General features: G+C 44.8%; 1 protein-coding gene across 1 annotated transcript in view; it reads left to right on the forward strand.

The window, feature by feature from the left end:
* Positions 1–10,693: 10,693 nt before the first annotated feature.
* FAT4 (FAT atypical cadherin 4) overlaps positions 10,694–26,615 on the forward strand; it is a 144,520-nt gene continuing 128,598 nt past the window's right edge. Inside the window, exon 1 of the mRNA XM_051618629.1 lies at positions 10,694–15,979. Coding sequence (XP_051474589.1) covers positions 10,694–15,979 — 5,286 coding nt within the window. The remainder of the gene's footprint in view (positions 15,980–26,615) is intronic.

Consider the following 26,615-nt stretch of genomic DNA (forward strand, 5'->3'; position numbering starts at 1 on the left):
GTTGGACTTTGAAGAACAGATTTACCTTTCAGATTTGTAGATTTCCAAAGCTGTTTTACTGGTTAATAATAGGCTGTATTTCTGATTTGGAGTTGGAGGTTTTTAAATGAAGACTGAGTAAAAGCCCAGAAGCTTCACAGTAACTGATGTACTAAGCTGCATTACAGATTCATTGGCTTAAAGACAAATAGTCTTTTTTTTCTCAATGTCTCAGTGTCAGTAGTTGCATCTCATTATTAAACACGTCAGATGAGAGAATGCCATCCAAAGAGGAATCTCCATTAAGGAAGGAGTAACGAGGTACATTCATTCACTTTCTTTCAAATGGGTAACAAAGGCTAAGCAAGCAATGAAAAGCTCTCCAAATGTTTACACAGATTATGGGGAAAGAAAAGGTTGAAATTAAGCTTCTGGAACATTAGCAAAGTTAATTAGGACTTAGTTAATAATGCTATATATTCATAGTCCAGGCACTAGTAACTTGGTGTAGATGATGCTGCTTCTCAGCTGAACTCTACCATCTTGTGGGTTCCTAGGAAATTGCAGTTTCATTATCAAAATCGTCTTTAGTAAACTTGACAGTCTAAAATTGCAGAAAGCATTGTTGTTTGTTTTTTTTTATGACTAAGGGGAAGTTAAGGTGTTATTAATAAATGCTAAAGATCCAGTACAGTTATTTCTGGGAACTCTAGGGTTTCTACTGGTTGAGGGTCTTTCTTACATTTCCTGATTTTGTTTCAGTTTGGTTTTCTTTTTCCTGTTTGGAAATTATGTGAATCTGATGGGAGACTTCTGTTCCTTTGCTGGGAGTCTGACTTTGAGTGGGATAACACTGAACTCTAACACTGGAGTTGTAAAGGGTATTTTTAAAAACCTTAAAAAATGTGGCAGCTGCTGACTTCAGCAAGGTTTCACCAACAGCCAGGCTGTGAGCTATTAAAAAAAATCGCTTAATTTAAAATAAAAAATGCCACAGCCACAATATACAGTTAACAGCACTGCTGAATACTCAAGCTGTTAAGGAAAAAGAAAATGTGCTGTTGCAGACAGGTGTTGAAAAACAAAACTACTAAGTTCAGTCCAGTATATTCCTAGGCTATAAAATGTGGCTGGAGAAAAACATTTTAGCGTTGCTTTTTTTCCAAGCACAGAGAGTCTGTTAAGTGCTAAATATCAAAAGAGCAAGTCAGCTCTCACTACTGTGACTGGGAATGCAATGGAGGCTTGAATTAAACCCAAAAGGGGTGATGCTGCAGTCCCTGTCCTGGAGGTCATAATCCTCAGGAACAGGTTATGACTACCCCAGTCCAAATTCTTTAGTGCCAGAGTGAGTCAAACTTAAATGTTACGAGGACTAAATATGGCATATCGGTAGCAGGGCTCCATACTGTATTATCTAGTTTGCTTTTTTGTGGACCTGCTCTGCTTACAGTGCCACGTGAGCCAGAGCAAGCTGCCTTGCAGCCTTGGCAGGAGGGAAGAGCACAGCCAGGCCAGGAGGAAACTGCTGACTTGTGCCAGCTCTTTCTGTAACCACTAAGAAGTGTGTTTGCATGTTTGAAAATAATAATGCTGCCCATGTCTGCAGGTAGGATTTCCCATATAACATCAATTTTCAGGATGTTTTCCTGTACTGAGGTGACAGCTCTGGCCCATGGCAGTGTTTATAAAAAGGTCCTAGGCAGAGCTGGGTATGATGATGCAAATCCAAGAGAGCCAACTCTCCTTCTTTTCCAGGAGCAGTAGCAAATGTGTACCTTTACACTTACAGATTTAAAAATGTCTTTCAACTGATGACATGTGGACCTTGGGAGAGCAAGAAACTCCTGAAAGGCCCTATGAAGGCCAATTGTGGAAGAACAACCCTCTTGTCAGGAAGGTTAAATTCTCTCTTGGCTACTGGCTGGCTTGTGGTACTTCTAACTTGCCTGTCACCCTACTGCTGGCCAGTCGTAGTCGAACATCTGGTTTTCATGCAGAATAATAATGAAATTGTTTGGTTCAATACCTATTGATTTAAATTGACATTTTTCTGCCTAGTAACTGCTAAAATGCATCCTGAAAAAAGTTATAACTTCCTATAACATCAGAAGAGAAGGCAATGAAGCAAAGGTGTTTTCCACTGCATCTGCTCTGAACTGAAATGGTGGGGTTACAAACTTGAATGCAGTTAGTAAAAAGAACTAACAGAAAAAGCTCAGTAAAAGAACCAGAGAGGATTAGATGTAATCATTCACCAAACAGATGGTGCACCCTCTTCAGGAAATCTCAGATTAGGGAGAGGAGTAAGGCAAATCCATTTTCAGATAAAAAGCTAGGAAAACATTATAGGAAGTAAAGAAACTGGTAAGAAAAGGTGGGAAATTCTTATAATTTGCAGCTGTATATTTAACAGAATACAATTAATAAAACCCACCTCTGCCATCAGGTTTTGTAGTGGGAAATGCACAATTTTATGGTCATACCTAGAATTTCTGTTTACTGTGCAAGTCTAGGGCCTCAAGCAGCACTTTTGGGGGAAAGCAGATTCCAAAATGTGCCTGTGATTAAACTAGTCTGTAGCCTGATCTCTTGAGATGCTTTGAGGATGTTCACAGTTATCAAGCAATTTGATCATTGTAGCATGTCCAATGAAGTCCTGCTAGAACAGAAATATCACCTCTAAGGGGCTTTATAAGCCAATAAAATAAGCTGGCTTGGACTGGCATTGAGACATGGAACACAGGCTGTAACAATTACAACAAATAAAGAATTATCAAATATTGCTTTATGTGAGTTATGATAGGACTGGCCCCATGGTAAAAGCTCCTGGAAAAACTCACACTAGACCACTGATGAGGAAAACATTTGTTTTCTTCAAACACACAAAAAAGAAAGATAGGTACCACAAGGCAATATGAGTCAGGAACTGTAGCTCTCATCTTGGTGGCTGTAAAATTATACAGCTTTACAAAACACACAAACCCCTAGTGAACCACAAAATTGGAAATCTATCCCCTCCTGCCTGACATCTTTCCCTTCACAAAACTGACAAATAAAAATGAAGTTAATTCTCCCAAATAAAAGGAGTATAGATGATTGACCTTAAATGTGAATGCCTACCAATGCAATTTAAATCCCCAGTATCAAGTGCTCGTTTAAATGCCTGTATTATATATTGAGATAGTAAAACCAGGCTTATTGACTTTCACTTAACCCTAAGACTGTAAGGCAGGGTGGCTTGAAGAAATGACTGATAAATGTTGACATAGCTATGTGCTTTAAATTTTCATTGAGGTATAATTCTGCCAGGAAAACAAATATTTTTGTTAATTGCTTTCAATGGTCTGAAAGATCTCCTCCATTCTTGGCAGCTGCTGGGCACTCACTGGATCATTTGTCTCTTTTCCTGTCATCTGATGGCTGGATACCATAATGTCAGCAAAGCAGCTATTCTGGATTCTCTGCATTAAAAAAAAATTATAGTAGTTCTTGGCTCCTATGATCTGGAATGCTTATTGTAAACAAATCCTTGAATATATGTGAAATATAAGATAGTCAAATATTAATACTACATATTTACACAGGCTGGAGAGCACAAACTGGTTAGTCTGTTGTTTGTCATACAATCACAGGAGGCTCCTCTGATGCTCAAGCACTGAGTTAGCAATTAATGCCAAGCTGGTTTGTAACATATTTAAAAAGAGGATTTATCTAAGACACAAGCAAGCAAAATCTAACAAAAATGAAGTTTGATATTAGGTTTGTAAGTAGTTTTACTAAGTTTCTTTACAGTATCTAACTGTCCCATATGAATTCTGATAAAATATCCCCCCTCAGAGAGCAGTCTGTGTTCAGTATGTTAACACAAGTAGACCTAAAAAAAAAAGGAGTTAATGAAGTATCCTCATTTTGTTAGTGTGTTTTTAGTGGCTTTGCCGGGAAACACCTAGTCTTGGTCAAATACTATTCCAGATCTTTACCAATGGTCTAGAAGGAGACAAAATTAATTCTGATAAAAACATTTGCTGACAGCAAACTGTGGGGTGTAGCAAAAGGATAAGTCAGTTATTCAGAGCAATTTGGAAAGCTTTTTGAAAGAGATACAGCACATGCCATAGGAAAAAATGAACATGAGTGATCATGTCCCCAGACATGTTGCATTATTGGGCATCTTTACCTACTGGGAAGCTGAACTCAGCCCAAAATGCATTTTAATACAGCACAAAGTTGTGTGCATAGGGACAAGGAGCATCGCTCACACTGAGACTGTAGCTGCTGGCATATCCTGGGGTCACGCTAAGATTTTAAGAAGATATCGGCCTAATTTCTTGACTACAAAATTCCCCAGTGCAGCGCTGATGAGAAGCAAATGGACTTGATCACTGCACGTCAGAGTACAGGAATATCTTCCTGGAGATGTATGGTGACGTTTCCTTTAGCTATCATCCTAGTGAAACTAGGAACTATTTACTGGGAAGACCTAGGCGGTCTTCTGAACAGCTTCCAGCTCCACCACGTGCCCTTGCAGGAATGACATTAGGCAGATGAATAGATCAAGTCCTTCCTAAAAGGACTCTGATGTCTCCTACTACGAATTAAGCTGGGATCTGTAGATGATCATAGAATCATTTAGGTTGGAAAAGACCTTTGAGATCACAGAGTCCAGCTGTAAACCATAATGATGTAAGTATGGGCAGGATTCCAGCTGCCTGCAAGGAATAATGAAAGTGCCCGATGCCAAGGCCTGCATTACGTAGAAGCACAGTGCATCAAGCGGGGCTTTTGTGGTCTTGCCTTCAGCTCATCAAGTACAAAACACAGAAACCTACCCACCAGATCTGCTGCATTCATAACCGCTTCCTATTCTGGCTGCAGAACAAAATTGTCTGTCTGTTGTAATATCTGATTATAAGCCTGAGATTTCTTAGCACTGGGTGAGATAATAGATACATACTCAATTTCCATTTAGCTTACATGGGAAGAAAATGTGCTCAGAACCTTCCCCCCCCCTCTCCCCCATCCCCTGTTTTTCATCAGCCCTCCACTTGCTTCTCTACTTTCTGTGGCTTCCAGTACAGCATTTCAGCAGCATCATTGGCCACTTTAGGCAAAACGGCCTTGGAAACACACTAAATGTGACAGCCAGATGTGTTGATCTGTTGACACTGGACACTATGAGATTACTATTAAGACTTTGGAGTGGAGTGTGAGCTGGAGACACTGTTGGGATTAGATTGCTTTTTCTGTATCTGGAGGTGAAAGCCTAATGAAGTGTTGGGCTGTGTTATCAACAGAGCTGTAGGCAAGAGGAAAAGTGCAAAATGACCTTTTCTTCACTTTATTTCCACTCTTACAAGTTATGAGTGGTGGAACACAGCCTTAACTGTATCTAAATGTATTTGTGTTAATCAAAAATGGGTCAAAACTCTACCCATGCTTCTGCTGATGTACCACCGGAGGAACTGCACTGACATGAGCAGAGCTACTCCAGACTTAGTCTAATGCAATGTGAAGGAGAAGCTGGCTTAGGATGTCTCTCTGCCATGGGTTACCTAGAGACTCTAAGAATTGCAAAGAGGAAACAGATCTACATGTAAAGTTTCCAGTGGGCTCTGGGGAAGAATTTGGAGGGTTTCTCCGAGTTTTAAGACCTCTCTTCCTTTTTATTTTATTGGCCTTATGCTAAGCAAAAAAACCCAAAACCCAACAAACTTTCTTAAAGCACCCAGAATTTTAGGTTTTTCAGAGCAACTCAGGTAGTGCTTCTACTGGAGATGGTCCCAGTTTCTACAAGCTTTAGCTCTTTAGTAGCTTTACTATGCCAATGAAATTATAGACTTGGTTTAGCTTCAGTCTGAGTACAGGGACAAACTCTGCTGGGGCTTATGAATGATGTATCTCCTGCTTCCTACCCCTGCAAGTTCCTCATACCTTCTCTTCCTCGAGGCAAGGTGGGGAGTCTTTGATGTGGCCTGCAGTGTGCTCCTAGGAGCTGCTCAACAAGGCCAGGACCCAGTAGAGCTGCTGGCCATGATCTTGTGGCTGGCAAACAAGCTTTCCTTATTGCCTTTTCTTTTTTCCTTCTTTCGTGGCCTGACTTTTTACTGAGGACATCGTAGAAATAATGCACTGTTTGTGACAGTCCCACCCAAAGCTTCATCTAAATAAACTGTTCATCTTTCAGGAAGCAAAATTAGTGGCAGTGACAGAGGAGAGAATGGATCCTGAGGGATTTATCTCACTGTTCCATTAACTCATTGAAAACATGTCCTGCCAACAGTACCACAGGCAGTTTTGTGTCAGTTTATATCTGCCATAGCTGCTTCAATTGCAATCGATTTTTTGTCCTTAGCCATGATTTTTTTTTTCAAAAATAAAAAAGAACAAAGTAAAATTGTTGTTCTTGAAACATCTCCTAACTTTGCCTATGTTTGAAATAGAAGCTCACATTAAAAATATAATACAGCTGCAATAAGAATGTTATACAAAAAATGCCTGAAATAATTTTTGTATCTGAAATTTTTCTGTAAAGTTTTATATAATTTTCTGTAAATGTTTTGATTAAAAAAAACTTTTTGAATCCTATGAAATGGAATTTTGACATACTGGAACACTTTAGGAATTTCAGGGTTGTTTTTTTTTTTTCTTTTGTGGCTGTCTTGTATCTAGAACTACATCTAGGCTAGTTTTATATCTGGATACAGAAAACTTAAGCAAATTCTATTTCTGAAACAACTTGCCAGTATTTACAGTCATCATGTTAAATCAAAGATGTTATCCCCAAAATTAAATTACACAGCCTATAAACTGACAAATAGATGTTGTTTGATTCATTGTCATATGCTAGTTGCAAAATTTTGCAATGTATATTTTTTTATGTTAATATAATGCAAGGAGGCATGTATCATAGCTCATATATTGGATACTGACAGCATTCATAGAATCATAGACAGGTTAAGGTTGGGAGAGACCTTAAAGATCATCAGGTTCCAACCTCCATGCTATGAGCAGGGACACTTGCTGCACAAGCCTCATCCAACCTGGCCTTGAACACCCCCAGGGACGTGGCTTCCATAGCCTCCCTGGGCAACTTAATGCAGTGCCTGACTACCCTCATGGTGAAGAATTTCTTCCTGATGTCTAACCTAACTAAATCTCCCTTCTTTCAGTTTATAACCATTACCCCTTGTCCTACCACTACCCTCTCTGGTGAAAAGCCCCTCCCCAGCTTTCCTGCAGCCCCTTCAGGTACTGTAAGGCCACTATAAGGTCTCCCCAGAGTCTTTTCCAGGCTGGACAGCCCCAACTCTCTCATTCTGTCTTCATAGCAGAGGTGCTGCAGCCCTCTGATCATCTTCATGGCCCTTCTCTGGACCCTCTCCAGCAGCTCCTTGCCTTTCCTGTGCTGAGAGCTTCAGAGCAGATTAGAGGGGCAGAATCATCCCAGTGCTTTAAAATCTGTTCTCCCATTTTCTAATTGCTGTATTTTCCAGAACTATATGCAATTTGCTTGCCACAGATGTACAGCATTTAAAAGGCTGATGTTGAGATTTCGTGTATTTGAATTTGCATGCTTTTGCAGCAGCATTTTTACTTTTGACCTTTGGGAGAAGACCCCAGAGAAAAGGGCAGACTGTGGGCCCAGAAAAGCCTAAACAGTGTTGGAACAAGATTGTATCTGTTCCACATACAATATACTCAGTTAATGATTCATTCTAATCTATTAGTTAGTGATTGGACCAAAGCCCTTCCAGATGGGTCAGAATGCCCACCATGTTTCTCAGTGCTGTGTTTTTTGACTTGGAGCTCAAATCTAGCTGGCAGATGTGAAAAATCCCATGTAATGAGAAAAACCTCCAGTGATTAAGCCATGGTGAATGCTTGAAGAGTTATTCTAACTAACTCAGATATTAAGTTACATCAGGAATCCCCTTCTCCGTCCCATGTATTCTTTTTTAAATTGTGAATACAGTATTACTGCTGTTTTCTGCTGACTCTAAACACCTCATCTAAACCAGGGGAACTTTTGCAGTATAAATAAAGAAGCCACTTAGATATGCAAGGCTGTATATTGAGAAGACCCAGGGAATTGCTGGCTGCAGGCAAGGGTCGATGCACGCCTGTAGATGGAGTTAAATATCAAAGAACTGGTGCAGACCTTCACAGTGTTACAAAGCCCAGGCAGTCAGACAAGAACCACCATCCCTTCTGAGTTGTTTCACAGCGGTTTATTGTACAAGAGGGCAGGAGATGTTTCTGCTAAGAATAGTTTGTAGTTTGCCATCTCCTACTGAACCAACTAGTGCAGCAAGAAAAAGCTGAGTATCGCTTTCTGTTTGGTGATAACATCATTCAGGCACAGGAACCCCCAGTTCTTCCTTACTGACCACTTCCAGCCAAGATTCCTGCTAATGTTTATTTGATCTCCCTTTTTTTCATCATATCCGGGAGAACAGAGAGGGGACTTATCCTCAGAGTTCTTCCAACTCTACATTACTCTATGCCTTCTCCCCCTTTCTTTTCACCTAACTTCTCAATTTCCATGTTAGAAAATCCACTGACAGGTTCATTAACTACCTCACAAGGATAAATAAACTGGGCATTTGCTGATTTGTTACCTGGTCACACTGGATTTACCTTGTCAGCTTAATTGCTGCCTTCAGTTTGATTGACCGCTGTGTTTACACCTATGCTGGCATTTAAAAGTTAGCAAATTCAACATTAGACTTTTGCTGGGCCCTGGCTGCCCTCGCACGTGGCAGTAACTGCAGGTAGAAGGGATTAGGCTTTCCAGGTAATTTAAAGGTGCCGCCTTTTGGGGATGAAGAAAAGCAGGGGCTTTTGGTCAGGCAGAGAGATCACCCAGCCCAAGAATGCGATTTGTCACAGAATCACAAGAATGGTTTGGGTTGGAAGGGACCTTAAAAGGTCATCCAGATCCAACCCCCCTGAATGGGCAGGGACACCTGCCACCAGACCAGGTTGCTCCAAGCCCCATCCAACCTGCCCTTGAACCTTTCCAGGGATAGGGCATCCACAACTCCCCTGGGCAACCTGTGCCAGTGTCTTACCACCCTCATAGTAATGAGTTTCTTCTTGATATCTCATCTAAATCTACTCTCTTGCAGTTTTAAACCGTTCCCCCTTGTCCTATGACTCCACATCCTCATAAAAAGCTCCTCCCCAGCTTTCCTGTAGCACCTTCAGGTACTGGAAGCCTGTTCTAAGGTCTCCCAGGAGCCTTCTCCAGGCTGAACAACCCCAACTCTCCCAGCCTGTCTGCATAGGAGAGGTGCTCCAGCCCTCCGAGCAATTCTGAGGCCCTCCTCCGGACTCCAAAAAGCTCTGGCCTTTCTGGGAGCTCCATAACTGGACATGGTACTCCCAGGGGGTCCCACGAGAGCGGAGTAGAGGGGCAGAACCCCTTCCCTCGCCCTGCAGGCCGCGCTGCTTTTGATGCGGCCCAGGACACGGTTTCTGGACTGCGAGCGCACGCTGAGCTTATCATCCATCAGCCGACACCCCCGACCCCTCCTCAGGGCTCTTCTCAACCCACGCTCCGCTCAGCCGGGATTTGTGCTTGGGCCTGCCCTCAGGTTTCCCTGGGATGCCCCCGCCCAAGCCGCCCAGCGCAGCGGGTGCCCCAGGGCAGCGGGTCCCCCCAGGGCAGCGGGTCCCCCCAGGGCAGCGGGTCCCCAAGGGCAGCGGGTGCCCCCCAGGGCAGCGGGTCCCCCAGGGCAGCGGGTCCCCAAGGGCAGCGGGTGCCCCAGGGCAGCGGGTGCCCCAGCCGCGCTGGCGGGCCGGGCGGCGGGGCGCGGTGGCGGCGGCGGGCCGGCAGGGGGCGCTGGCGGCCCGCGCGTGGAGCGGGGCGGCGGGCCGGGCGGCGGGGCTCGGGCTGCCCCGCACCCGCCGTCCCGCACCCGCCGTCCCGCACCCGCCGCCCCGCACCCGCTGCCGCCTGCGGGAAAGTTGATGGCCGCGCGGCCGGGCGCCTTCCCGGGGGAAACATCTCTCCCACCCGAAGTAAGAGGCAGCGCAGCGTCCGCCGCCACGTCCCTCGGTGCGCGGGACAAGCGGCCGCCGCTCCGCCCCAGCCCGGCCCGGGGGGCAAACCCGGGGGGGCAGCCGGGGCGGCGGGGACCCCCTCCCTGCCGGGGGGGCCGGACGGGGAGCGCCCCCCCCATCCCCGGTGGCCACCTCCCCCAGGTGCGCGTGGCGGCGGGGCGGGGCGACGGGCGGCGCGGCCAATGGGAGGAGCGGGCGGAGGGGCGGTGGGCAGGGCGATGGGCGGGGCGGCCAATGAGAGGCCGGGGGGGGGGCCGGCGGCGGGCGTCAAGAGGGCCGGGACTCATGAGCGCCGAGCAAAGTTGGGGCCGGGCGGCGGCGAGCGCCGCGGGCCTGGGTTGCGGACCCGGCGGATCCCCGCGGAGCGCCCGGGCATGGTGGTGGTCGTGCTGGGGCGGCGGCCGCTGCTGCTGAGGCGCGGCGGAGCGCGGAGCCTCCGGCGGTAGCGACGGCGGCTGCCGAGGGGCGATGCGGCGCGGAGCCCCCGGCCGCCCCCCAGCCCCAGAGCGGCGGCGGCAGCGGCGGAGCGTCCCGTGAGCGCGGCGGGTCTGCTGCCGTCCGTGGCGGGACCGGGCGAACGGAGCCTCGCCGGGTGAGGAGAAAGGACGGGAAGCGGGAGCTGGGGGAGGTGGACCCCCGGGGCGCCATGGGCAGCCCCCCCGCCCTCCGCCGGGCCCCGCCGCCGCTGCTGCTGGTGCTGCTGCTGGTGGTGCTGCTGCCGCTGGGCGCCGCCGTCGCCGCCGAGCCCCGGCAGGTCTTCCAGGTGCTGGAGGAGCAGCCGGCGGGCACCTGGGTGGGCACCATCGCCACCCGGCCCGGCTTCACCTATCGCCTGAGCGAGCACCACGCCCTCTTCGCCATCAACGCGACCTCGGGTGCCCTGCACACCCGAGCCACCATCGACCGCGAGAGCTTGGCCAGCGACGTGGTGGACCTGGTGGTGCTCTCCAGCCAGCCCACCTACCCCAGCGAGGTGCGCGTCCTGGTGCTCGACCTGAACGACAACGCGCCTGTCTTCCCTGACCCCTCCATCGTAGTGACGTTCAAGGAGGACATGGGCAGCGGGCGCCAGCTCATCCTGGACACGGCCACCGATGCAGACAGTGGCACTAATGGTGTGGACCACAGCTCCTATCGCATTGTGGCCGGCAATGAGGAGGGACGTTTCCGGCTCAACATCACCCTCAACCCCAGCGGTGAAGGAGCTTTTTTGCACCTGGTTTCCAGGGGTGGCCTGGACCGAGAGGCCACTCCCACCTACCAGCTGTTGGTGCAGGTGGAGGACAAGGGCGAGCCCCGTCTGCGAGGGTATCTTCAGGTCAACGTCACCGTCCAGGACATCAATGACAACCCACCCATCTTCAGCCAGACTCTTTACCAGGCACGAGTGCCTGAGGATGCACCTGTTGGGGCCAGTGTTCTCCAGGTGGCTGCAGCTGATGCTGATGAAGGCACCAATGCTGACATCCGCTACCGCCTGGAAGGAGGTGATGGTGGTGGTGGGGAGGGGGCTGGCAGCCTCCCCTTTGAGGTGGACCCTGAGAGCGGGGTGATCCGCATTCGGGAACGCTTGGACTACGAGGTGCGACAGCAGTACTCGCTGACGGTGCAGGCCATGGACCGAGGGGTGCCGGCGCTGAGCGGCCGGGCCGAGGCCCTCATCCATCTGCTCGACGTCAATGACAACGAGCCCCGGGTGAAGTTTCGCTATTTCCCAGCCACCTCCCGCTTTGCCTCCGTGGACGAGAATGCAGCCCCTGGCACCGTGGTGGCCCTGCTGACGGTGAGCGATGCTGACTCCCCTGCAGCCAATGGGAACATTTCTGTGTCCATCCTGGCGGGAAACGAGCAGCGGCACTTTGAGGTGCACAGCAGCAAGGTACCCAACCTCAGCCTTATAAAGGTAGCAGCCGCCTTGGACCGGGAGCGCATCCCAGCCTATAACCTTACCGTGGCAGTGGCTGATAACTACGGGGCCCTGCCGCCAGCCCCAGGCTCCCCCACTTCCCTCTCCCCTGATGGGGTGATGGCAGCTCCCGTGAGCCGCTCATCAGTAGCTAGTCTGGTGATCTTTGTGAATGACATTAATGACCACCCCCCTGTCTTCGGGCAGTCAGTCTACAGGGTGAATATCAGTGAGGAGGTGCCCTTGGGCAGCTACGTGCGGGGCCTCAGTGCCACAGACCGTGACTCGGGCCTCAACGCCAACCTCAAATACAGCATTGTCTCGGGCAATGAGCTTGGGTGGTTTCGCATCAGCGAGCACAGCGGGCTGGTCACCACAGCGTGTCCTGAGGGTGGCACCACCGGGCATGCTGTGGGCACATCCATCTCTAGTGGGCTGGACAGGGAGACTGCTTCCCAGGTGGTGCTCAACATCAGTGCCCGTGACCAGGGGGTGCAGCCCAAGTTCTCCTATGCGCAGCTGGTGGTCACCATCCTGGACGTCAATGACAACAAGCCTCGCTTCAGTCAGCCTGAGGGCTATGAGGTGTCCCTGGCTGAAAACTCTCCATCAGGAACTGAGCTGCTTGTCCTGAGTGCCACAGATGGTGACCTGGGGGACAATGGGACTGTTCGCTTCTCCCTGCAGGAAGCTGAGCCGGTGCTGGCAGCTGCTGGCCCCTCCTCAATGACCCCTCGACGGATCTTTCGCTTGGATCCTGTGTCGGGCAAGCTCAGCACAGTCTCACAGCTGGACCGGGAGGAGCAGGCTCACTTCTCCCTGCAGGTCCTGGCCACCGATTTAGGCTCCCCTCCCCTCTCTTCCATAGCCCGCGTTAATGTGAGTCTCTTGGATGTGAATGACAATAGCCCTGTGTTTTACCCTGTTCAGTATTTTGCCCATATCCAAGAGAATGAGCCAGCTGGAACCTATGTAACCACAGTGTCTGCCACAGACCCGGATCTGGGACCTAATGGGACTGTTAAGTACAGTATCTCAGCTGGAGACACCTCCAGGTTTCAGGTCCATGGCCAGACAGGGGTCATCACAACCAAAATAGCCCTTGACAGGGAGGAGAAAACCGCTTACCAGCTGCAGATTGTGGCTACTGATGGTGGCCATCTTCAGTCGCAGAACCAAGCCATTGTCACCATCACTGTCTTGGACACCCAGGACAATCCACCTGTTTTCAGCCAGAGCATGTACAGTTTTGTGGTCTTTGAAAATGTTGCCCTAGGTTACCATGTAGGTACTGTTTTTGCTTCCACCATGGACCTCAACACCAACATCAGTTACCTTATCACAACAGGTGACCAAAGGGGTGTGTTTTCCATCAACAGAATGACCGGGCTTATCACCACAGCCAGTATTATTGACAGGGAGGAGCAGGCATTTTACCAGCTGAAGGTGGTTGCTAGTGGTGGGGCAATAACTGGAGATGCTATGGTCAATATAACTGTCAAAGATTTAAATGACAATTCCCCACACTTTATTCACGCAGTGGAAAGTGTAAATGTGGTTGAAAACTGGAAAGCTGGGCATACCATATTCCAGGCCCAAGCTCTTGATCCTGATGAAGGTGTTAATGGCATGGTGCTTTACAGCCTTAAGCAAAACCCAAAGGGCTTGTTTGCAATCAATGAACAAACAGGTGCCATAAGCTTAATAGGGCAACTTGACATTAATGCTGGGTCCTACCAGGTTGAAATCCTAGCCTCGGATATGGGGGTGCCGCAGCTGTCCTCTAACTTTATCCTGACTGTCTCTGTCCATGATGTAAATGATAACCCACCTGTATTTGACCAGCTTTCCTATGAAATTACTATTTTGGAGTCAGAGCCTGTGAATTCCAGGTTCTTTAAGGTGCAGGCTTCTGACAAAGACTCAGGAGTGAATGGTGAAATAGCTTATAGTATAATTGAAGGAAATACTGGGGATGCCTTTGGCATCTTCCCAGATGGTCAGCTGTATATAAAGAGTGAATTGGACCGTGAACTTCAAGAGAGATATGTTTTACTGGTTGTTGCATCTGATAGAGCAGTAGAACCACTCAATGCTACTGTGAATGTTACTGTAATTCTGGAGGATGTAAATGATAACAGGCCCCTTTTCAACAGTACCAATTATGTCTTTTATTTTGAAGAGGAGCAGAGAGGTGGATCATTTGTAGGTAAAATAAATGCTGTAGATAAAGACTTTGGGCCAAATGGTGAAATCAGGTACTCATTTGAGCATATGCAGCCAGATTTTGAGCTGAACACAGTAACGGGGGAAATAAGAAGCACTCATCAGTTTGACAGAGAAGCTCTTATGAGACAAAGGGGAGCTGCAGTATTTAGTCTCACAGTAATAGCAACAGATCAGGGGTTGCCAAAGCCTCTAAAGGATCAGGCAACTGTACAAATCTACATGAAAGACATCAACGATAATGCCCCCAAGTTTTTGAAGGATCTCTACCAAGCTACCATATCAGAGTTGGCAGCAAATCTGACACAGGTTCTAAGAGTTTCTGCCTCAGATGTTGATGAAGGGGTTAATGGATTAATTCACTACTCTGTAATCAAGGGGAATGAGGAAAAGCAGTTTGCAATCGAGAGCAGCACAGGCCAAGTGACCTTAGTAGGCAAACTAGATCATGAAGCTACTGCGTCGTATGCGCTTGTCATCCAAGCAGTAGACTCAGGAGCAGTTTCCCTAAGTTCCACTTGCATGTTGAGCATTGATGTATTGGATGAAAATGACAACAGCCCTTCCTTCCCTAAATCCACTTTGTTAGTGGATGTCTTGGAAAACATGAGAGTTGGTGAACTTGTGTCGTCTGTCACTGCCACTGATTCTGATTCAGGTGACAATGCTGACCTCCACTATAGCATTACGGGGACAAACAATCATGGGACCTTTAGCATCAGTCCCAACACAGGTAGTATATTTCTTGCAAAAAAACTGGACTTTGAGACCCAATCTCTCTATAAGCTAAATATCACAGCAAAAGACCAAGGAAGGCCACCACGGTCATCTACAATGTCAGTGGTAATACACGTTAGGGACTTTAATGACAACCCTCCTAATTTTCCTCCAGGGGACATCTTTAAATCTATTGTTGAGAACATTCCTGTTGGTAGCTCTGTCATTTCTGTGACTGCTCGGGATCCAGATGCAGATATTAATGGGCAGCTAATGTATGCAATCATTCAGCAGATGCCAAGGGGTAATCATTTCCGTATAGATGAAGTGAGAGGGACAATATTTACCAATGCTGAAATAGATCGTGAGTTTGCTAATCTCTTTGAGTTAACAGTCAAAGCCACTGATCAGGCTGTTCCTGTGGAGACCAGGCGATTTGCTTTGAAGAATGTGACCATTTTGGTAACGGATCAAAATGACAATGTTCCCGTGTTCATATCACAAAACGCTCTCGCAGCTGACCCCTCGGTTGTGATCGGTTCGATCCTAACGACAATTATTGCTGCAGATCCTGATGAGGGTGCCAACGGAGAAGTGGAGTACGAAATAATCAATGGGGATACCGAAACCTTCATTGTGGATCGCTATAGCGGAGATTTGAGAGTAGCGTCAGCTTTGGTGCCTTCTCAGCTCATATACAATCTCATAGTTTCTGCCACGGATCTTGGCCCGGAAAGGAGAAAATCCACCACCGAGATGACTATAATCCTGCAAGGGCTGGATGGGCCTGTCTTCACTCAGCCAAAATACATTACCATCTTAAAAGAAGGTGAACCTATCGGGACAAACGTGATCTCTATTGAAGCGGCGAGTCCGCGAGGCTCCGAAGCTCAGGTGGAATATTACATCGTGTCCGTCCGATGCGAAGAGAAGAATCTTGGGCGCCTCTTCACCATTGGACGCCATACTGGTGTCATTCAGACTGCTGCCATTTTGGACAGGGAGCAAGGAGCACGTCTCTACTTGGTGGATGTTTATGCCATTGAGAAGTCATCTGTGTTGCCCTTCACACAGCGAGCAGAGGTAAAGCTTTTGTTCAGTAGTTGTTTACCTGTTTGCTTTCTAAATGAGCCATTTTGTCTACTTGTTGTTAGCTGTTCTACAGATGGTAGTGCACAGCAGAGGACCTGGAGGCTGGGTCTGCTGATTCATTGGTTGAAGATAACTTTTCCATTAGTATATTTCAAACTTTTCCTCAAAGCTGCCTCCCTAGAAATCTGAGAGAGGCTTGGGAATAGTGCTTAAACCTGACTACTGTAGGCACAGTGTTGGTCAAATGAATTTTAAGTACTAAATACTTGAGGTGCTAAAAGCTTTAATCACAGGCATTTTGGAGCTTTGCATGCCTTCTCATTTTAGCAATCCTTAATTATTTTAAGTATTTCCATTCCTGTATGACTTATAACTGAACTGCTTTCACTGTAGTCATCTTGTCAGTATTTATCTGAGAACTGGCCTGCAGAGGATCGCTCTCCAAATGTCTCATTTGGTGCCTCAAGTATTGGAAATGCTTGGCAGCCCTGCATGGTTCAGTCCCTCAGATAGGTTTCCTCATTCATGTCCCATCTTGCTTACTTCTTTACCCTCACTGATGAGTACAAAAGTGGTCTTGTTTCTGTGACAGATGGTAAAAGTGTAACATTTTAGCTGGCAGCTTTCCTTATCACAAAGCTATTTCTCTTGGTGTTGACTGAAGGGTCCTTGCGTTCTCTGCATGACTAGCTTGAGGAGCCAAGGGTGGAAAACAGGTTTGAAACATCAGGTGAGAAGTAGAAATGTTTTATTTGCTCTGTCTGGTAATGGAGCCACACAGCCGATCTTTTACACCATTCTTGCTGTCTTCTGTGGGTTTAAGTAGCACCATCTTTTGGATTTCACTGTGAGCCATTGAACCTGCAGCTCCTGGAAGTTTGGGGCTGGCACCACTGAGTGGGTCAACCAGCAGAGGATGCTGGTGGAGTGTAGTGGGTTCAGCCACTTCCCTCTCCAGCTGAGCACGTTACCTCAATATTGCATAGCTCTGTACATCTCAAGTGTTAACTCCCAGCTGTACTTCCTCTTGGGAATTGTGTCTTAGTTTTGAGCCACCAAGGATACTGTGGTGGTTTGGTGTTTTTCTTTTTGACTAAACAGGTGTGGTATTTCTAATTCTTACTTGGCACCCGTAGCTCTTTCTCGTTATCACCACTTTTTTGTTGTTTCACTGTAGTTTAAGCGTGATCTGCAGAGGTATGAAACCTCACCCTCCCATGCTGGCAACAACTGATGCTGCCAGAGTAAGACAGGAAGTTGGAGCACTGCTTGAACTCAAAGACTTCACATGTAGAGAGAGCTCACCTTGTTGTGTATGCTGTGTGCTATGTGCTGTCCATGATCATGCTTTGAAGTGCAGTAGCATGCTGGAAAATGCCCTGTTCTAGTAGTGCTGCTGCTTTAGATAATGCATGCCGTTCTCCTGGGAAGATTCCTGTTATATGGGTATTTGTAACTATCCTAGTAATTCATAAAAGATTAAGCCTTTGTAATTTTTTTTTTTCCTTCTTAGGTCGTTTTTGTCCCGGCAGGCAGTTGTGTTGAGGGTTAAGCCTTTGTCAGTGGGTGTTTGGATTACAATCTTGCAACCCTGAGTCTGCCCACATGACCAAAGAGTTTCTTGATTGGAGGAGGACTCAGAGGTGACCCTAAGGTTGCAACAGGTTGCATGTTGTAAAAGTATTTAATATGAATATTTGGTGAGCAGGGAAGAGAACAACCCTTAAAACTTGAACCAGATTTTACACTGTTGAATACAAATCACTCCTGCAATCAAAAGCAAATGTTTTATTTTGTAAAGAGCATAGAAAGCAATAGTTGGGAGCTAGGATTTCATATTGCTGGTTGCATCTTTATAGCTTCTAAAATGCTGCTTCTCTCAAATGTAATTAGCTTACTGTACTTCTTTGGAAATATAAATTATAATCAGCAATCGACTTAAAAAATATAACCATATGCAGTCTCTCCCTGGACTGATTGAATTTATCTGGAGTGGCTTTTGCTGTCCCACATTTGAACAAGAAGTACTACAGTAAAATTCTTCATACAAGCTGACTGTGGGTGCTGAATAAGCAATGCAGCTTTTTTCTGTGTTGCTTTTGGATGTTCATTTTTATTCACTGGGTAGGAGTTTGATGTATTGAGAGCACACATGATAGTCTTAGTTTACTGCCAACTTCTTTCATAAAACCCCACAGCAGCCAGTACATCAAAGTACTCTCTTCTCCGGAAACCCACCCTAAACCACACTGATACTCAACTCTGGGCATCAACTGTGTAATTCAGAAGCATTAATTTTAATCCAGTCCTGGTTTTTAAGGTGATGCTTTGGAGTGTTGGTATAAGCAGAACAGTGACGAGGGACAATAAATGTACAACAACCTTTAGAACATATAAAGCCACAAAACTTTGGTGTTCTTTTGCTCATAATGTCTTTAACTTCTTTTGGTATATACATGGCATGATGAAGACTGGCTGATTGCAGATTTCCCTATGAGAAGTAAGTTGTAAATCATTGATGGAGGTGTGCAGACAAAACCTAATGGGTCTGGTATTTGGTACCACTGTATCTGACAGTTTTCTGAGCAAATAAGCTGTGTGGATATGAGTCTTGTTTATTTTCTGGTTTTTTTTTTTTGTGGAGGGGGAAAAAGGCTTGCCTGTTGTGGGTTTTTTTTTTTTCCCTTCCTTATGAAGATACTCTTTGCTGGGATTTGTTTCTGAATCCAGTTAAAGAAAAGGGAAAAAACAGTAGTGGGATATGCTTAACAACTTCTGCATTCTTCTTCACTGCCTGCTGAGCCTTCTGCCCTGCTGCCAGACATCATCTTAATCGTGTGGTGGCATGTGAGTGAATCACTGAGCATTCGGAGGCACCCAGTGTTAAACTCCCTGGCTGAGATTGATGAAGAGAGCAGCAGCAAGGAAGTTAACAGATCCTTTGTCTGATGTAGAATTTAAGAGTGGTTTTGGGTGGCAGATACCTGGTGTGAAACAGAGATAGTTACAGCTTTGGAATAGTGAGCAGGCTTTGTCTAGCCAGCAGGCAGTATAAAAGAAGAGCAGGCTTGCATGAAACCACTTGCTCTGTAAGTGAATCAATCCATGTCCTTGGAAGGTGGTGTGATTTTTTTTTTTTCTTCCCTAATTCTGTCACTAAGCTCTACTGTTTTTTTTTTACTTTTTTTTCTTACTCATCCATCTCTGAGGGTTTGCCCTATAGGATCAGACTATAGATCCACTGATTGCATGGCTACCAAGGCTGTGTGCTAGCCCTTTCTGAAGAGAGGAGCTGAGGGAATATGCAATAACAGGGCTGGGGTGAACCCCCTTCTGAACCCAAAACAGCTGCTATGCCTTGAAACTGAAGGATTGCATTGTATTTTCAGTTAAGCAACTGCAAAGAGTTTAGAAAATAAAGAACAGTTTAGTTACAGTTTGCAGATTATTTTTTTTAGCTCAAGGTTTTATACTTGTCTATGTTTCTATGCTTGTTAATGCAATATGGAGAGAAAAGTGGGGAGAGGTGTCAGAAAAGTGCAAGTCATGAGGTAAAGCTCAAACTACCAAATAGTTTGAGATTTGCAAAGAAAACCCAAGTGTGTGTTCCATTGCATTTTACAGCTAAGTGGTGTAATTTTGAGTAGTTATTATTGACTTGGAATGGTTTTTTTTATTATTATTTTGGACTTTTAGCCTATTTCTGTGTAGCCTACAGTGACAAACCAGGTGATCTGCCATTGCATGAATGTGTTCTGTGATCAGTCTTAGTTTTTCCCCTCTTGTATTAATCATTAGGCATTGCACTGTGCTTCTTGGGTAAGAAAAAAAAAATTATGTAGGTGTCGTGAAGGGAGCCCTTCACTTTGCCATTTTATACCTTTAAATTTGTTTCTGCTTAAAGAAAAGGCTCAGCAATTGCTTAGCTCCTTTCTCTTGCCTCTCCAACATAAATTCTCTTTTAACCTCTTCAGGCAGGGCTTAGGGTTTCACCATCATGGTTTTCTATTGAATATAGAATGCCTAATGCATATTTGCATTGCTTGAAAACCACGTGACTTATTCAATCCTGCCTCCCAAAAACAATGATCGTGTGCTGTGGGATATTTTGGGTGGTCGTATGTTGTGCCCTGTTTCTAGGCTGGCAGTAATTATGGGAATCCAGGGACAATACCTCATCTTCTGTGCTGTGTTACTGGGGATTAAATGGAATTAGATGGGATCTCTAGTTTACATGTTTAACCCTTCAGTGGGCAGCTGTCAGGAAAGGAGCAGTGGGTTTGCTAGTGGTGCTAATAACAGGTACATCATGTATGAGAAATGAGTGTAACAGTCTGGGAGGTGAGTTATTTGTTTATTTAATCATCTTTCCATGTACTTTAAATAGGTCCATAGTTCCCAAGGAAGGGGGTGGGGGAAAGGGTATAAATGGGGAAAGTGTATAAACTTTAAATGAAAGATAAAAGTGATGGTATTGATTTGAAAATGGAAATTTTCAAATTTGCAGAGGCAGATCAATGATGCTAGTAGCACTTTATACCTGTGAATGATAACATGCTCTCAATAGAGGGGCAATCGTCTTCATTTTCAGACAGGGAAACATGAGACACCTGAGTTTTCCTATGTATTTGTACTTTTGTAACTGCTTCTTGTGCTGCATTTCATGACTGGCACTGTTGGGAAGCCTGGACTTCCAAATTAGGGAAGGCTTTTATCTCCCAAATTCATAGTCTAGGAAAAAGTTTTTAATCAGGCAATTTTAGGCAATGCCTACTGCTGGCATAGTAAAGGTCTGGAAATCAATGAAGACAGGCAGACTGAATGGCCCTCTTCTCCTGGAGAGAAAATCATAGGACATTTCACCTTGGCTTCTTGAGAACTGCAGCCTGGACCAGAAAACCACAATCACATGATGTAGCTAGTTTATGTGGAGCTTTGTGGCTCAGCCCAGCCTATATCCTGTGGCTTAGCAAGCTGTGTCACTCCTGCTCCTCATGGGTCCTTGTTGGACCTAGGAGAGAGATGGAAGTCCTCAAAACCCATCTCCTCCATTGCACGTATCTGGTGCAGAGTTCCAGAAAGCCAGAGGGCAGGAGTGGCAGAGCACCTTGCAGGGGGGGCTGCCCAAGCCATCAGAGCAGGATGGATGTGTCCTTTGTGCTGTTTGGCCTGGGTGTCACTTTAGGGATGGGGGGCTGGACTGAGCATCCCTTTGAGAGAAGGAAAGGGGTGGATTGGCAGGGGGACAAAACATTGAAGGTGTTACTTTTTTAATCAAGCTGGCCAGCGGTGGAGAGTTTTAAATTTAGTAAGAGAATTTGAAACATGCTTCAGAGAGATGTTATCTGGCATGTCTCTTATTTACCAGTACAAATAAGAACAATGGGGTACTCCTTGTATTCATACTATTTATAAATTGCTTTATTCTTTAATGATACATGTCACATTAATTGTAGCATGACAAAGGAAACTGCTTAGAAAACATTTGAGTAAACAATAAAAATCTGCCTTGTCCCAAAAGCCAGGTATTTTTTCTTCCTAGTGCTGATATTGCTGATTCTGAGAAACCCATAATTAAAGTTATTGCTGTCATTTGCACTGATCTGAAAAGAGATCTCTAAGCTCTCCTTGAGCTAGAGTGGGAGATGGATGTGTCTGATGTTGAAAACTGCTCCAAACAGATTTGTGAGTTTCAATTCCAAGTTGTCCCTCTTTTCATCCTCTAATTTCTTTAATGATACTGCCTTACAGAGTTTTCTTAATATCTAGAATTTCTCATTTCTTTGCTGTTTTAACAGTCTTTGGGCATTTTTGCATGTGAGGTCACTTCATAATTTTTGTTAAAAATCACTAGTCTTTAAAAACAACATTCTTTATTATGGAAAATATTATTTTTCATGTGTCTCTAATGCAAACATTCGAAATAATAGCCAAAAACCAGAGGAAAAAATTCATGTGCTTATTTTTGCTAAGTGTTAAATTCTTCATACAAATCTCTAAATGATTCTTGGGTTCTGTGGATGCTAATAAGTGAGCCCTTTTCCATGTAAACTGATACTCCCCAGAGCTGCTGGAATGCAGGTTTCTTTCCACGTTTTGCTGTTAGTGAAGCAATTGGTGGCTGCTCGTTTAGCAGAACTGCAGAAGTTGGTCACCAAAGCCTGCCTGCCCCATTGCTGTCTCCAGCTCTATTCACTGGCTTTACTGGGGTAAGGCTATGTTGTTGTTGGCTCCTGAAATCTTTGCTATTGTCATCTTCTGTTTCCTGTGCATATCTTGAACCTTGAGACTGTGTTTCATTAGAGGATGTTCATACCCTTTTGACTGATGGAAGGAGGCCCCACATGTTTTCATGGTCTCTTCTGAGTCTTTTCAGAGGTTGGATGTTGAACCACCACTTCAAGGGCCACTGCTCACCCCTCCAATAACAAAGTGCCTGCTTAGTTTGTACTAAAGCCACTCCTAAGCATAGCTGGTATAGTTTAACTGTGTCTAGACTAGGGAGTAGCATTACTGTTAAGTCAGTACGGTTTCTTACCCATCTAATTGTCTCTGTGCAAATCCTGTGTGTAGACAAGCCCCACATACTCTCGGGGTCTAATTATAGAAGAAATTTATGGTGACTAAAATTGAAGTAAAACAAAGTGTTTTCCTAACATATTCTCATAGTCAGGAAAAGTGATGCCAGATCAGTATGGTACATCATACTGATTTGTTTCAGTAAATTTATAGCCTGACTTCACTTTGCCAAGAATAATACCAGATATGTTAGAGAAACTGTGTCTTTGTTTTACTACGATGTTTCTCTCTGTTCTAATAAATCTTATTTTTAATTAGACCCCTAGTCTAGACCGTCACCCAGGTTTGTTTTTGTAGTGATCTATTTTTGTTTACTTCCTTGAAGCAATAACATATCCAAAGGACAGCAGAACAGATGGAAATTGATTGCTGTGATTGCACTGTAAAAATACTTAGTCGCATTAGTTAATGCAAAAGAATTTCTAAGAACCTATTATGAAGTGGTGATTTATGTGCCAACAGCTATGAAAAAAGTAATGAAAATAGGCATTTGCCTCAGCATTTAATATTCTGCAGTCTTCACACACACACATACTGTTAATAGGCTGTTGCTTGCATTGACATAGTGATCTTCAATTAGTGTGTAAGGGTTTTAACGGAGGCATGCAGACATCCAGCTCTGCAGACAGAAAGGTGTGCTCGTGGTGAAAACATTAGCAGCCTCTGAGGATTGGACTGACAGGAAGGAGCTTGGAAGGTTTCTTCCATTGGGGAAGAGCATCTTCTTGCAGTGCATCACCTTCCCTCTCTCTCTGCCCTGTGGCCTGGAGGTGGCATCCCCCGGCCAAGTCTGGATTCCCTGCAGTGGCCACGCGAGGGAAGGTCACTCCTAAGAGCCCCATGAAGTTGACCTGGATTCTCTAATAAAGCTGAAATGTAAAAAAAAATAAATATATTTTTCTCACAAATCTTTGAGTGGAACAAATAGGAATAGCTTTGAGATATGCCATATGGCCACTGTGTGAAGCATCACCAGCATTAACACAAAATTGTAAGTTTCTTGATTTTGTGTATCCACATTTTCCAGCATCCTGGCTAGCTATGCTCTTCTAAATATGCATGCAAATGTCAGAATAATTCTCTCTTTAGCCACTCAGTGGATGTGCTTGGAAAGCAACTAAACTGGGTCAATTAAACTGGTTTTCTCTACAGCATCTGCCTGTACTGTTTTTGTTCTCATCAGGTACCTACCAGCAAGAGTCAAGCCCCAAATTGCCATTATGATCAAAATAGTGTGTGAAAGGTGAGAGGAATGTGACAGTGTGACTCCTTTTGTTCATTATTAGGAGATTCAGGAGGGAAATAAGGATGCACTTGGTTCTTCTGTATCACAGTACCTGTGGTACAAGATGGCGATGGAGGTGCGGAGCACAGTTGTGTGGTGTTTGGAGTGGCACTGTGCTGCAGTATGTTCCCAGTAACCTGAATTCTGATGGGTTTGTTTTTTTTAAAAATAAATATAAGGGCATAGAAGAACACTCAAGCTGCTGTTTCAAGGATAGACATTGGTAGGTGTCTTCTGGGTTTCTCCTGCAGCATGGCAAGAAGTCAAGTGCTTCTGCCTCCCCTGAGACCTGGGGTTTTGTAATGGGGTTTTGTACTGTGCCTTGTGTCTATCTACTTATCAGCATTATTCATACAGAATGAAATAAAACTGATGAGCTGGTGACTTCGTGTCTTACAAGTTACTTTTGACTCATTTCCAGGCCTTTAGTTGGATTTATCTTTTATGGGGCAACTTATTAGTACAGAGCACAACAGTCAGTGTCGCTGATGGGACAGAAGAGTGGATTTATGAGTGACTGCTTTTGGAGGTCTCCATCATAGCTTTGTGATTCATTGCAGTCCTCTCCTGGAGAGGAGCTGGACCAGCTCTGTGATGCCCATGTGCACGTCCTGTCCTTGGGAAGCAGGGTCTGCAACCCTGCCCATGGCTTCCTGCCAAGCACTGGAACTGCTCGGGGCTGATTCGTAGCTCTACTCTGATATTGCTGGGATTTGAGTTTAGCATCTGCTATGAAGCAAAGAATGAACAAAAGGCAACTTTTCACCCAGTGAGTTATGCTAGTGAGTGTTAGTTCCAGCTACAAAATCACTGAAGTTTTTTCTTTACGGATTCCTTTTGGAGGTATATTCAGTTTTGATGCTTTTGAAGACTTTCCAAGATGTGTTTTTGTCTAGAATATGGATGAGTAAAATATTAACTGACAATTTTAAGCAAGTGCATCCTATCTGGTCCTCTTTTGGCTTTTAGGCAAAAATTTTATTTTTGGTAGCTGCAACGTTTCTTGAAATATAACCCAGGAGAAGATTATTAATTCTGAGAATGTGTATATGATGTTTCACCTACCAAAATCTATAGTCTTCTTTTTAAGCTATGCTCAGGATTTATTTTCTGCTTGCACCAAACTAATTTTAAATTAAATAGCATCCAACACTAGATAGTGCTGAAATAAATTCAGCAGTAGCAATTTTCTATGAAAACAAGAATCTGATGTGTATTACCCTGAGGCAGGGTGAGAGAGAGCTGGAGAGAGGAAAAAAACAACTTCATATCATGGGGCATATATGTATATCAAAATAAAATTTTAAGTATTACTTTTTCTAAGCTAGGGTGTGGGTTTGCCACAGGCACTGTGAATGGGGAAATATGTGAATATGCCTTCCTTGGAGTGTACTAGGAGATAAATTGTTCCTCAGAGAGCTGGAGAGAAAACTGAGTTGAGGACTTTCCGTGTCAGCTCCTTTTTGGATAATTTTTGATGAATTAAGAGAATTCTGTTGAACTGGTTCAGAGGAATAAATAAGATGCTTGAGTTATGGTACAGATCTGTAGCCTGTGTGCTTAAATCTTGAATTTTTCATAGGGGTTTTCTTCTATCATATTACACTTCAGGTTTCCTGGTGCTTTTCCCCATTCCACATTCTTTATTCTCTTCAATACACCAAATTTTTTTAATCCATCATAATGTCACGCTGTCTGAAAAATGAAGACATGTTCCAATTACAAGACTGTTTAGAAACAGAAGGCAAGCTCAGTAGTTTATTGCACTTTTATTCTTTGGAGACCTGCATTTTTGTTTGTGTGATTTATTTATATATTTTTTTTTCTGAGCACGATTCTATTCCTTTTGAAGGTTGCCTAATAAAGTTTTTATGCGTGTCTGCTTTGAGAAAATAAATTGAACCTTTACAATTTCATTCAACAAATTAATGAAAATCCAGATTTTAACTACAGTAGGGTCATGTCAGATTGTCTGGAAACTAATTTATAGCAGTGCTCATTTTTTGTGAAGTAGAGGTTTTCTTTCCACTGTTTTCTCTCTAAAAGAACTCATAATTCCTGCAGTTCTGACTTCTGAGGTTGTCAGCTTGTTTTGTTTTGTTTTTTTGCATATAAAATTCTTAAACTCCAATAATTCCTATGGTCAGCACTGAAAGTTGTGCACGTTTTTATCACTGGTTGATTCCCTTGTGCTGTGTTACCAAGTGGAGTTGCAGTTACTCAGAACAAGGTTAAGTGATTGTGTTGAGATCGTAATGAATTAAACATAAGCACCGATAACTTGTTATTTCAAGTCCTGCAGTCGACAGACCGAGAACGCTGCTTGACCCATGCACTGGTGGAGAGGGGAGGAAGTGGGAGTGGACTTTTCCTTGCAGGGCAGGATGATATTGGGTAGGAGCAAGCTGTGCACATGCCTGCCAAAATACTTGGATCAGACTAAAGGAACACAGATGGCTGAGGTTGATAAAGGTGTCTCTTATTGTTTGGGGTTTTTTTTCTGCTCGGTACTGTTTTGAGTTTGTGTGTGAGAGAGGGGTAAGAGGGGAGGAAGATGACTGCATGAATATGTTTATTTTAATACATTTTACAGTGTAGGAAAGGAGCTGTGTAAATTCAATACCCTGGCTCGGTAGGATGCCAGAGGCTGGAGCTAAGCCCTCCTTTTAGGTTTCTGTAACAAATGAACAATAATGTGTCCTCAGGGATTTATGTCATGTTGTCTGACCTTTGCTTCTTATCTGCTAATAGAAAAATCCCCAT

This window comes from Apus apus, chromosome 4 (genome assembly GCF_020740795.1).
Source record: "Apus apus isolate bApuApu2 chromosome 4, bApuApu2.pri.cur, whole genome shotgun sequence".
In the NCBI taxonomy this organism is placed as follows: domain Eukaryota; kingdom Metazoa; phylum Chordata; class Aves; order Apodiformes; family Apodidae; genus Apus; species Apus apus.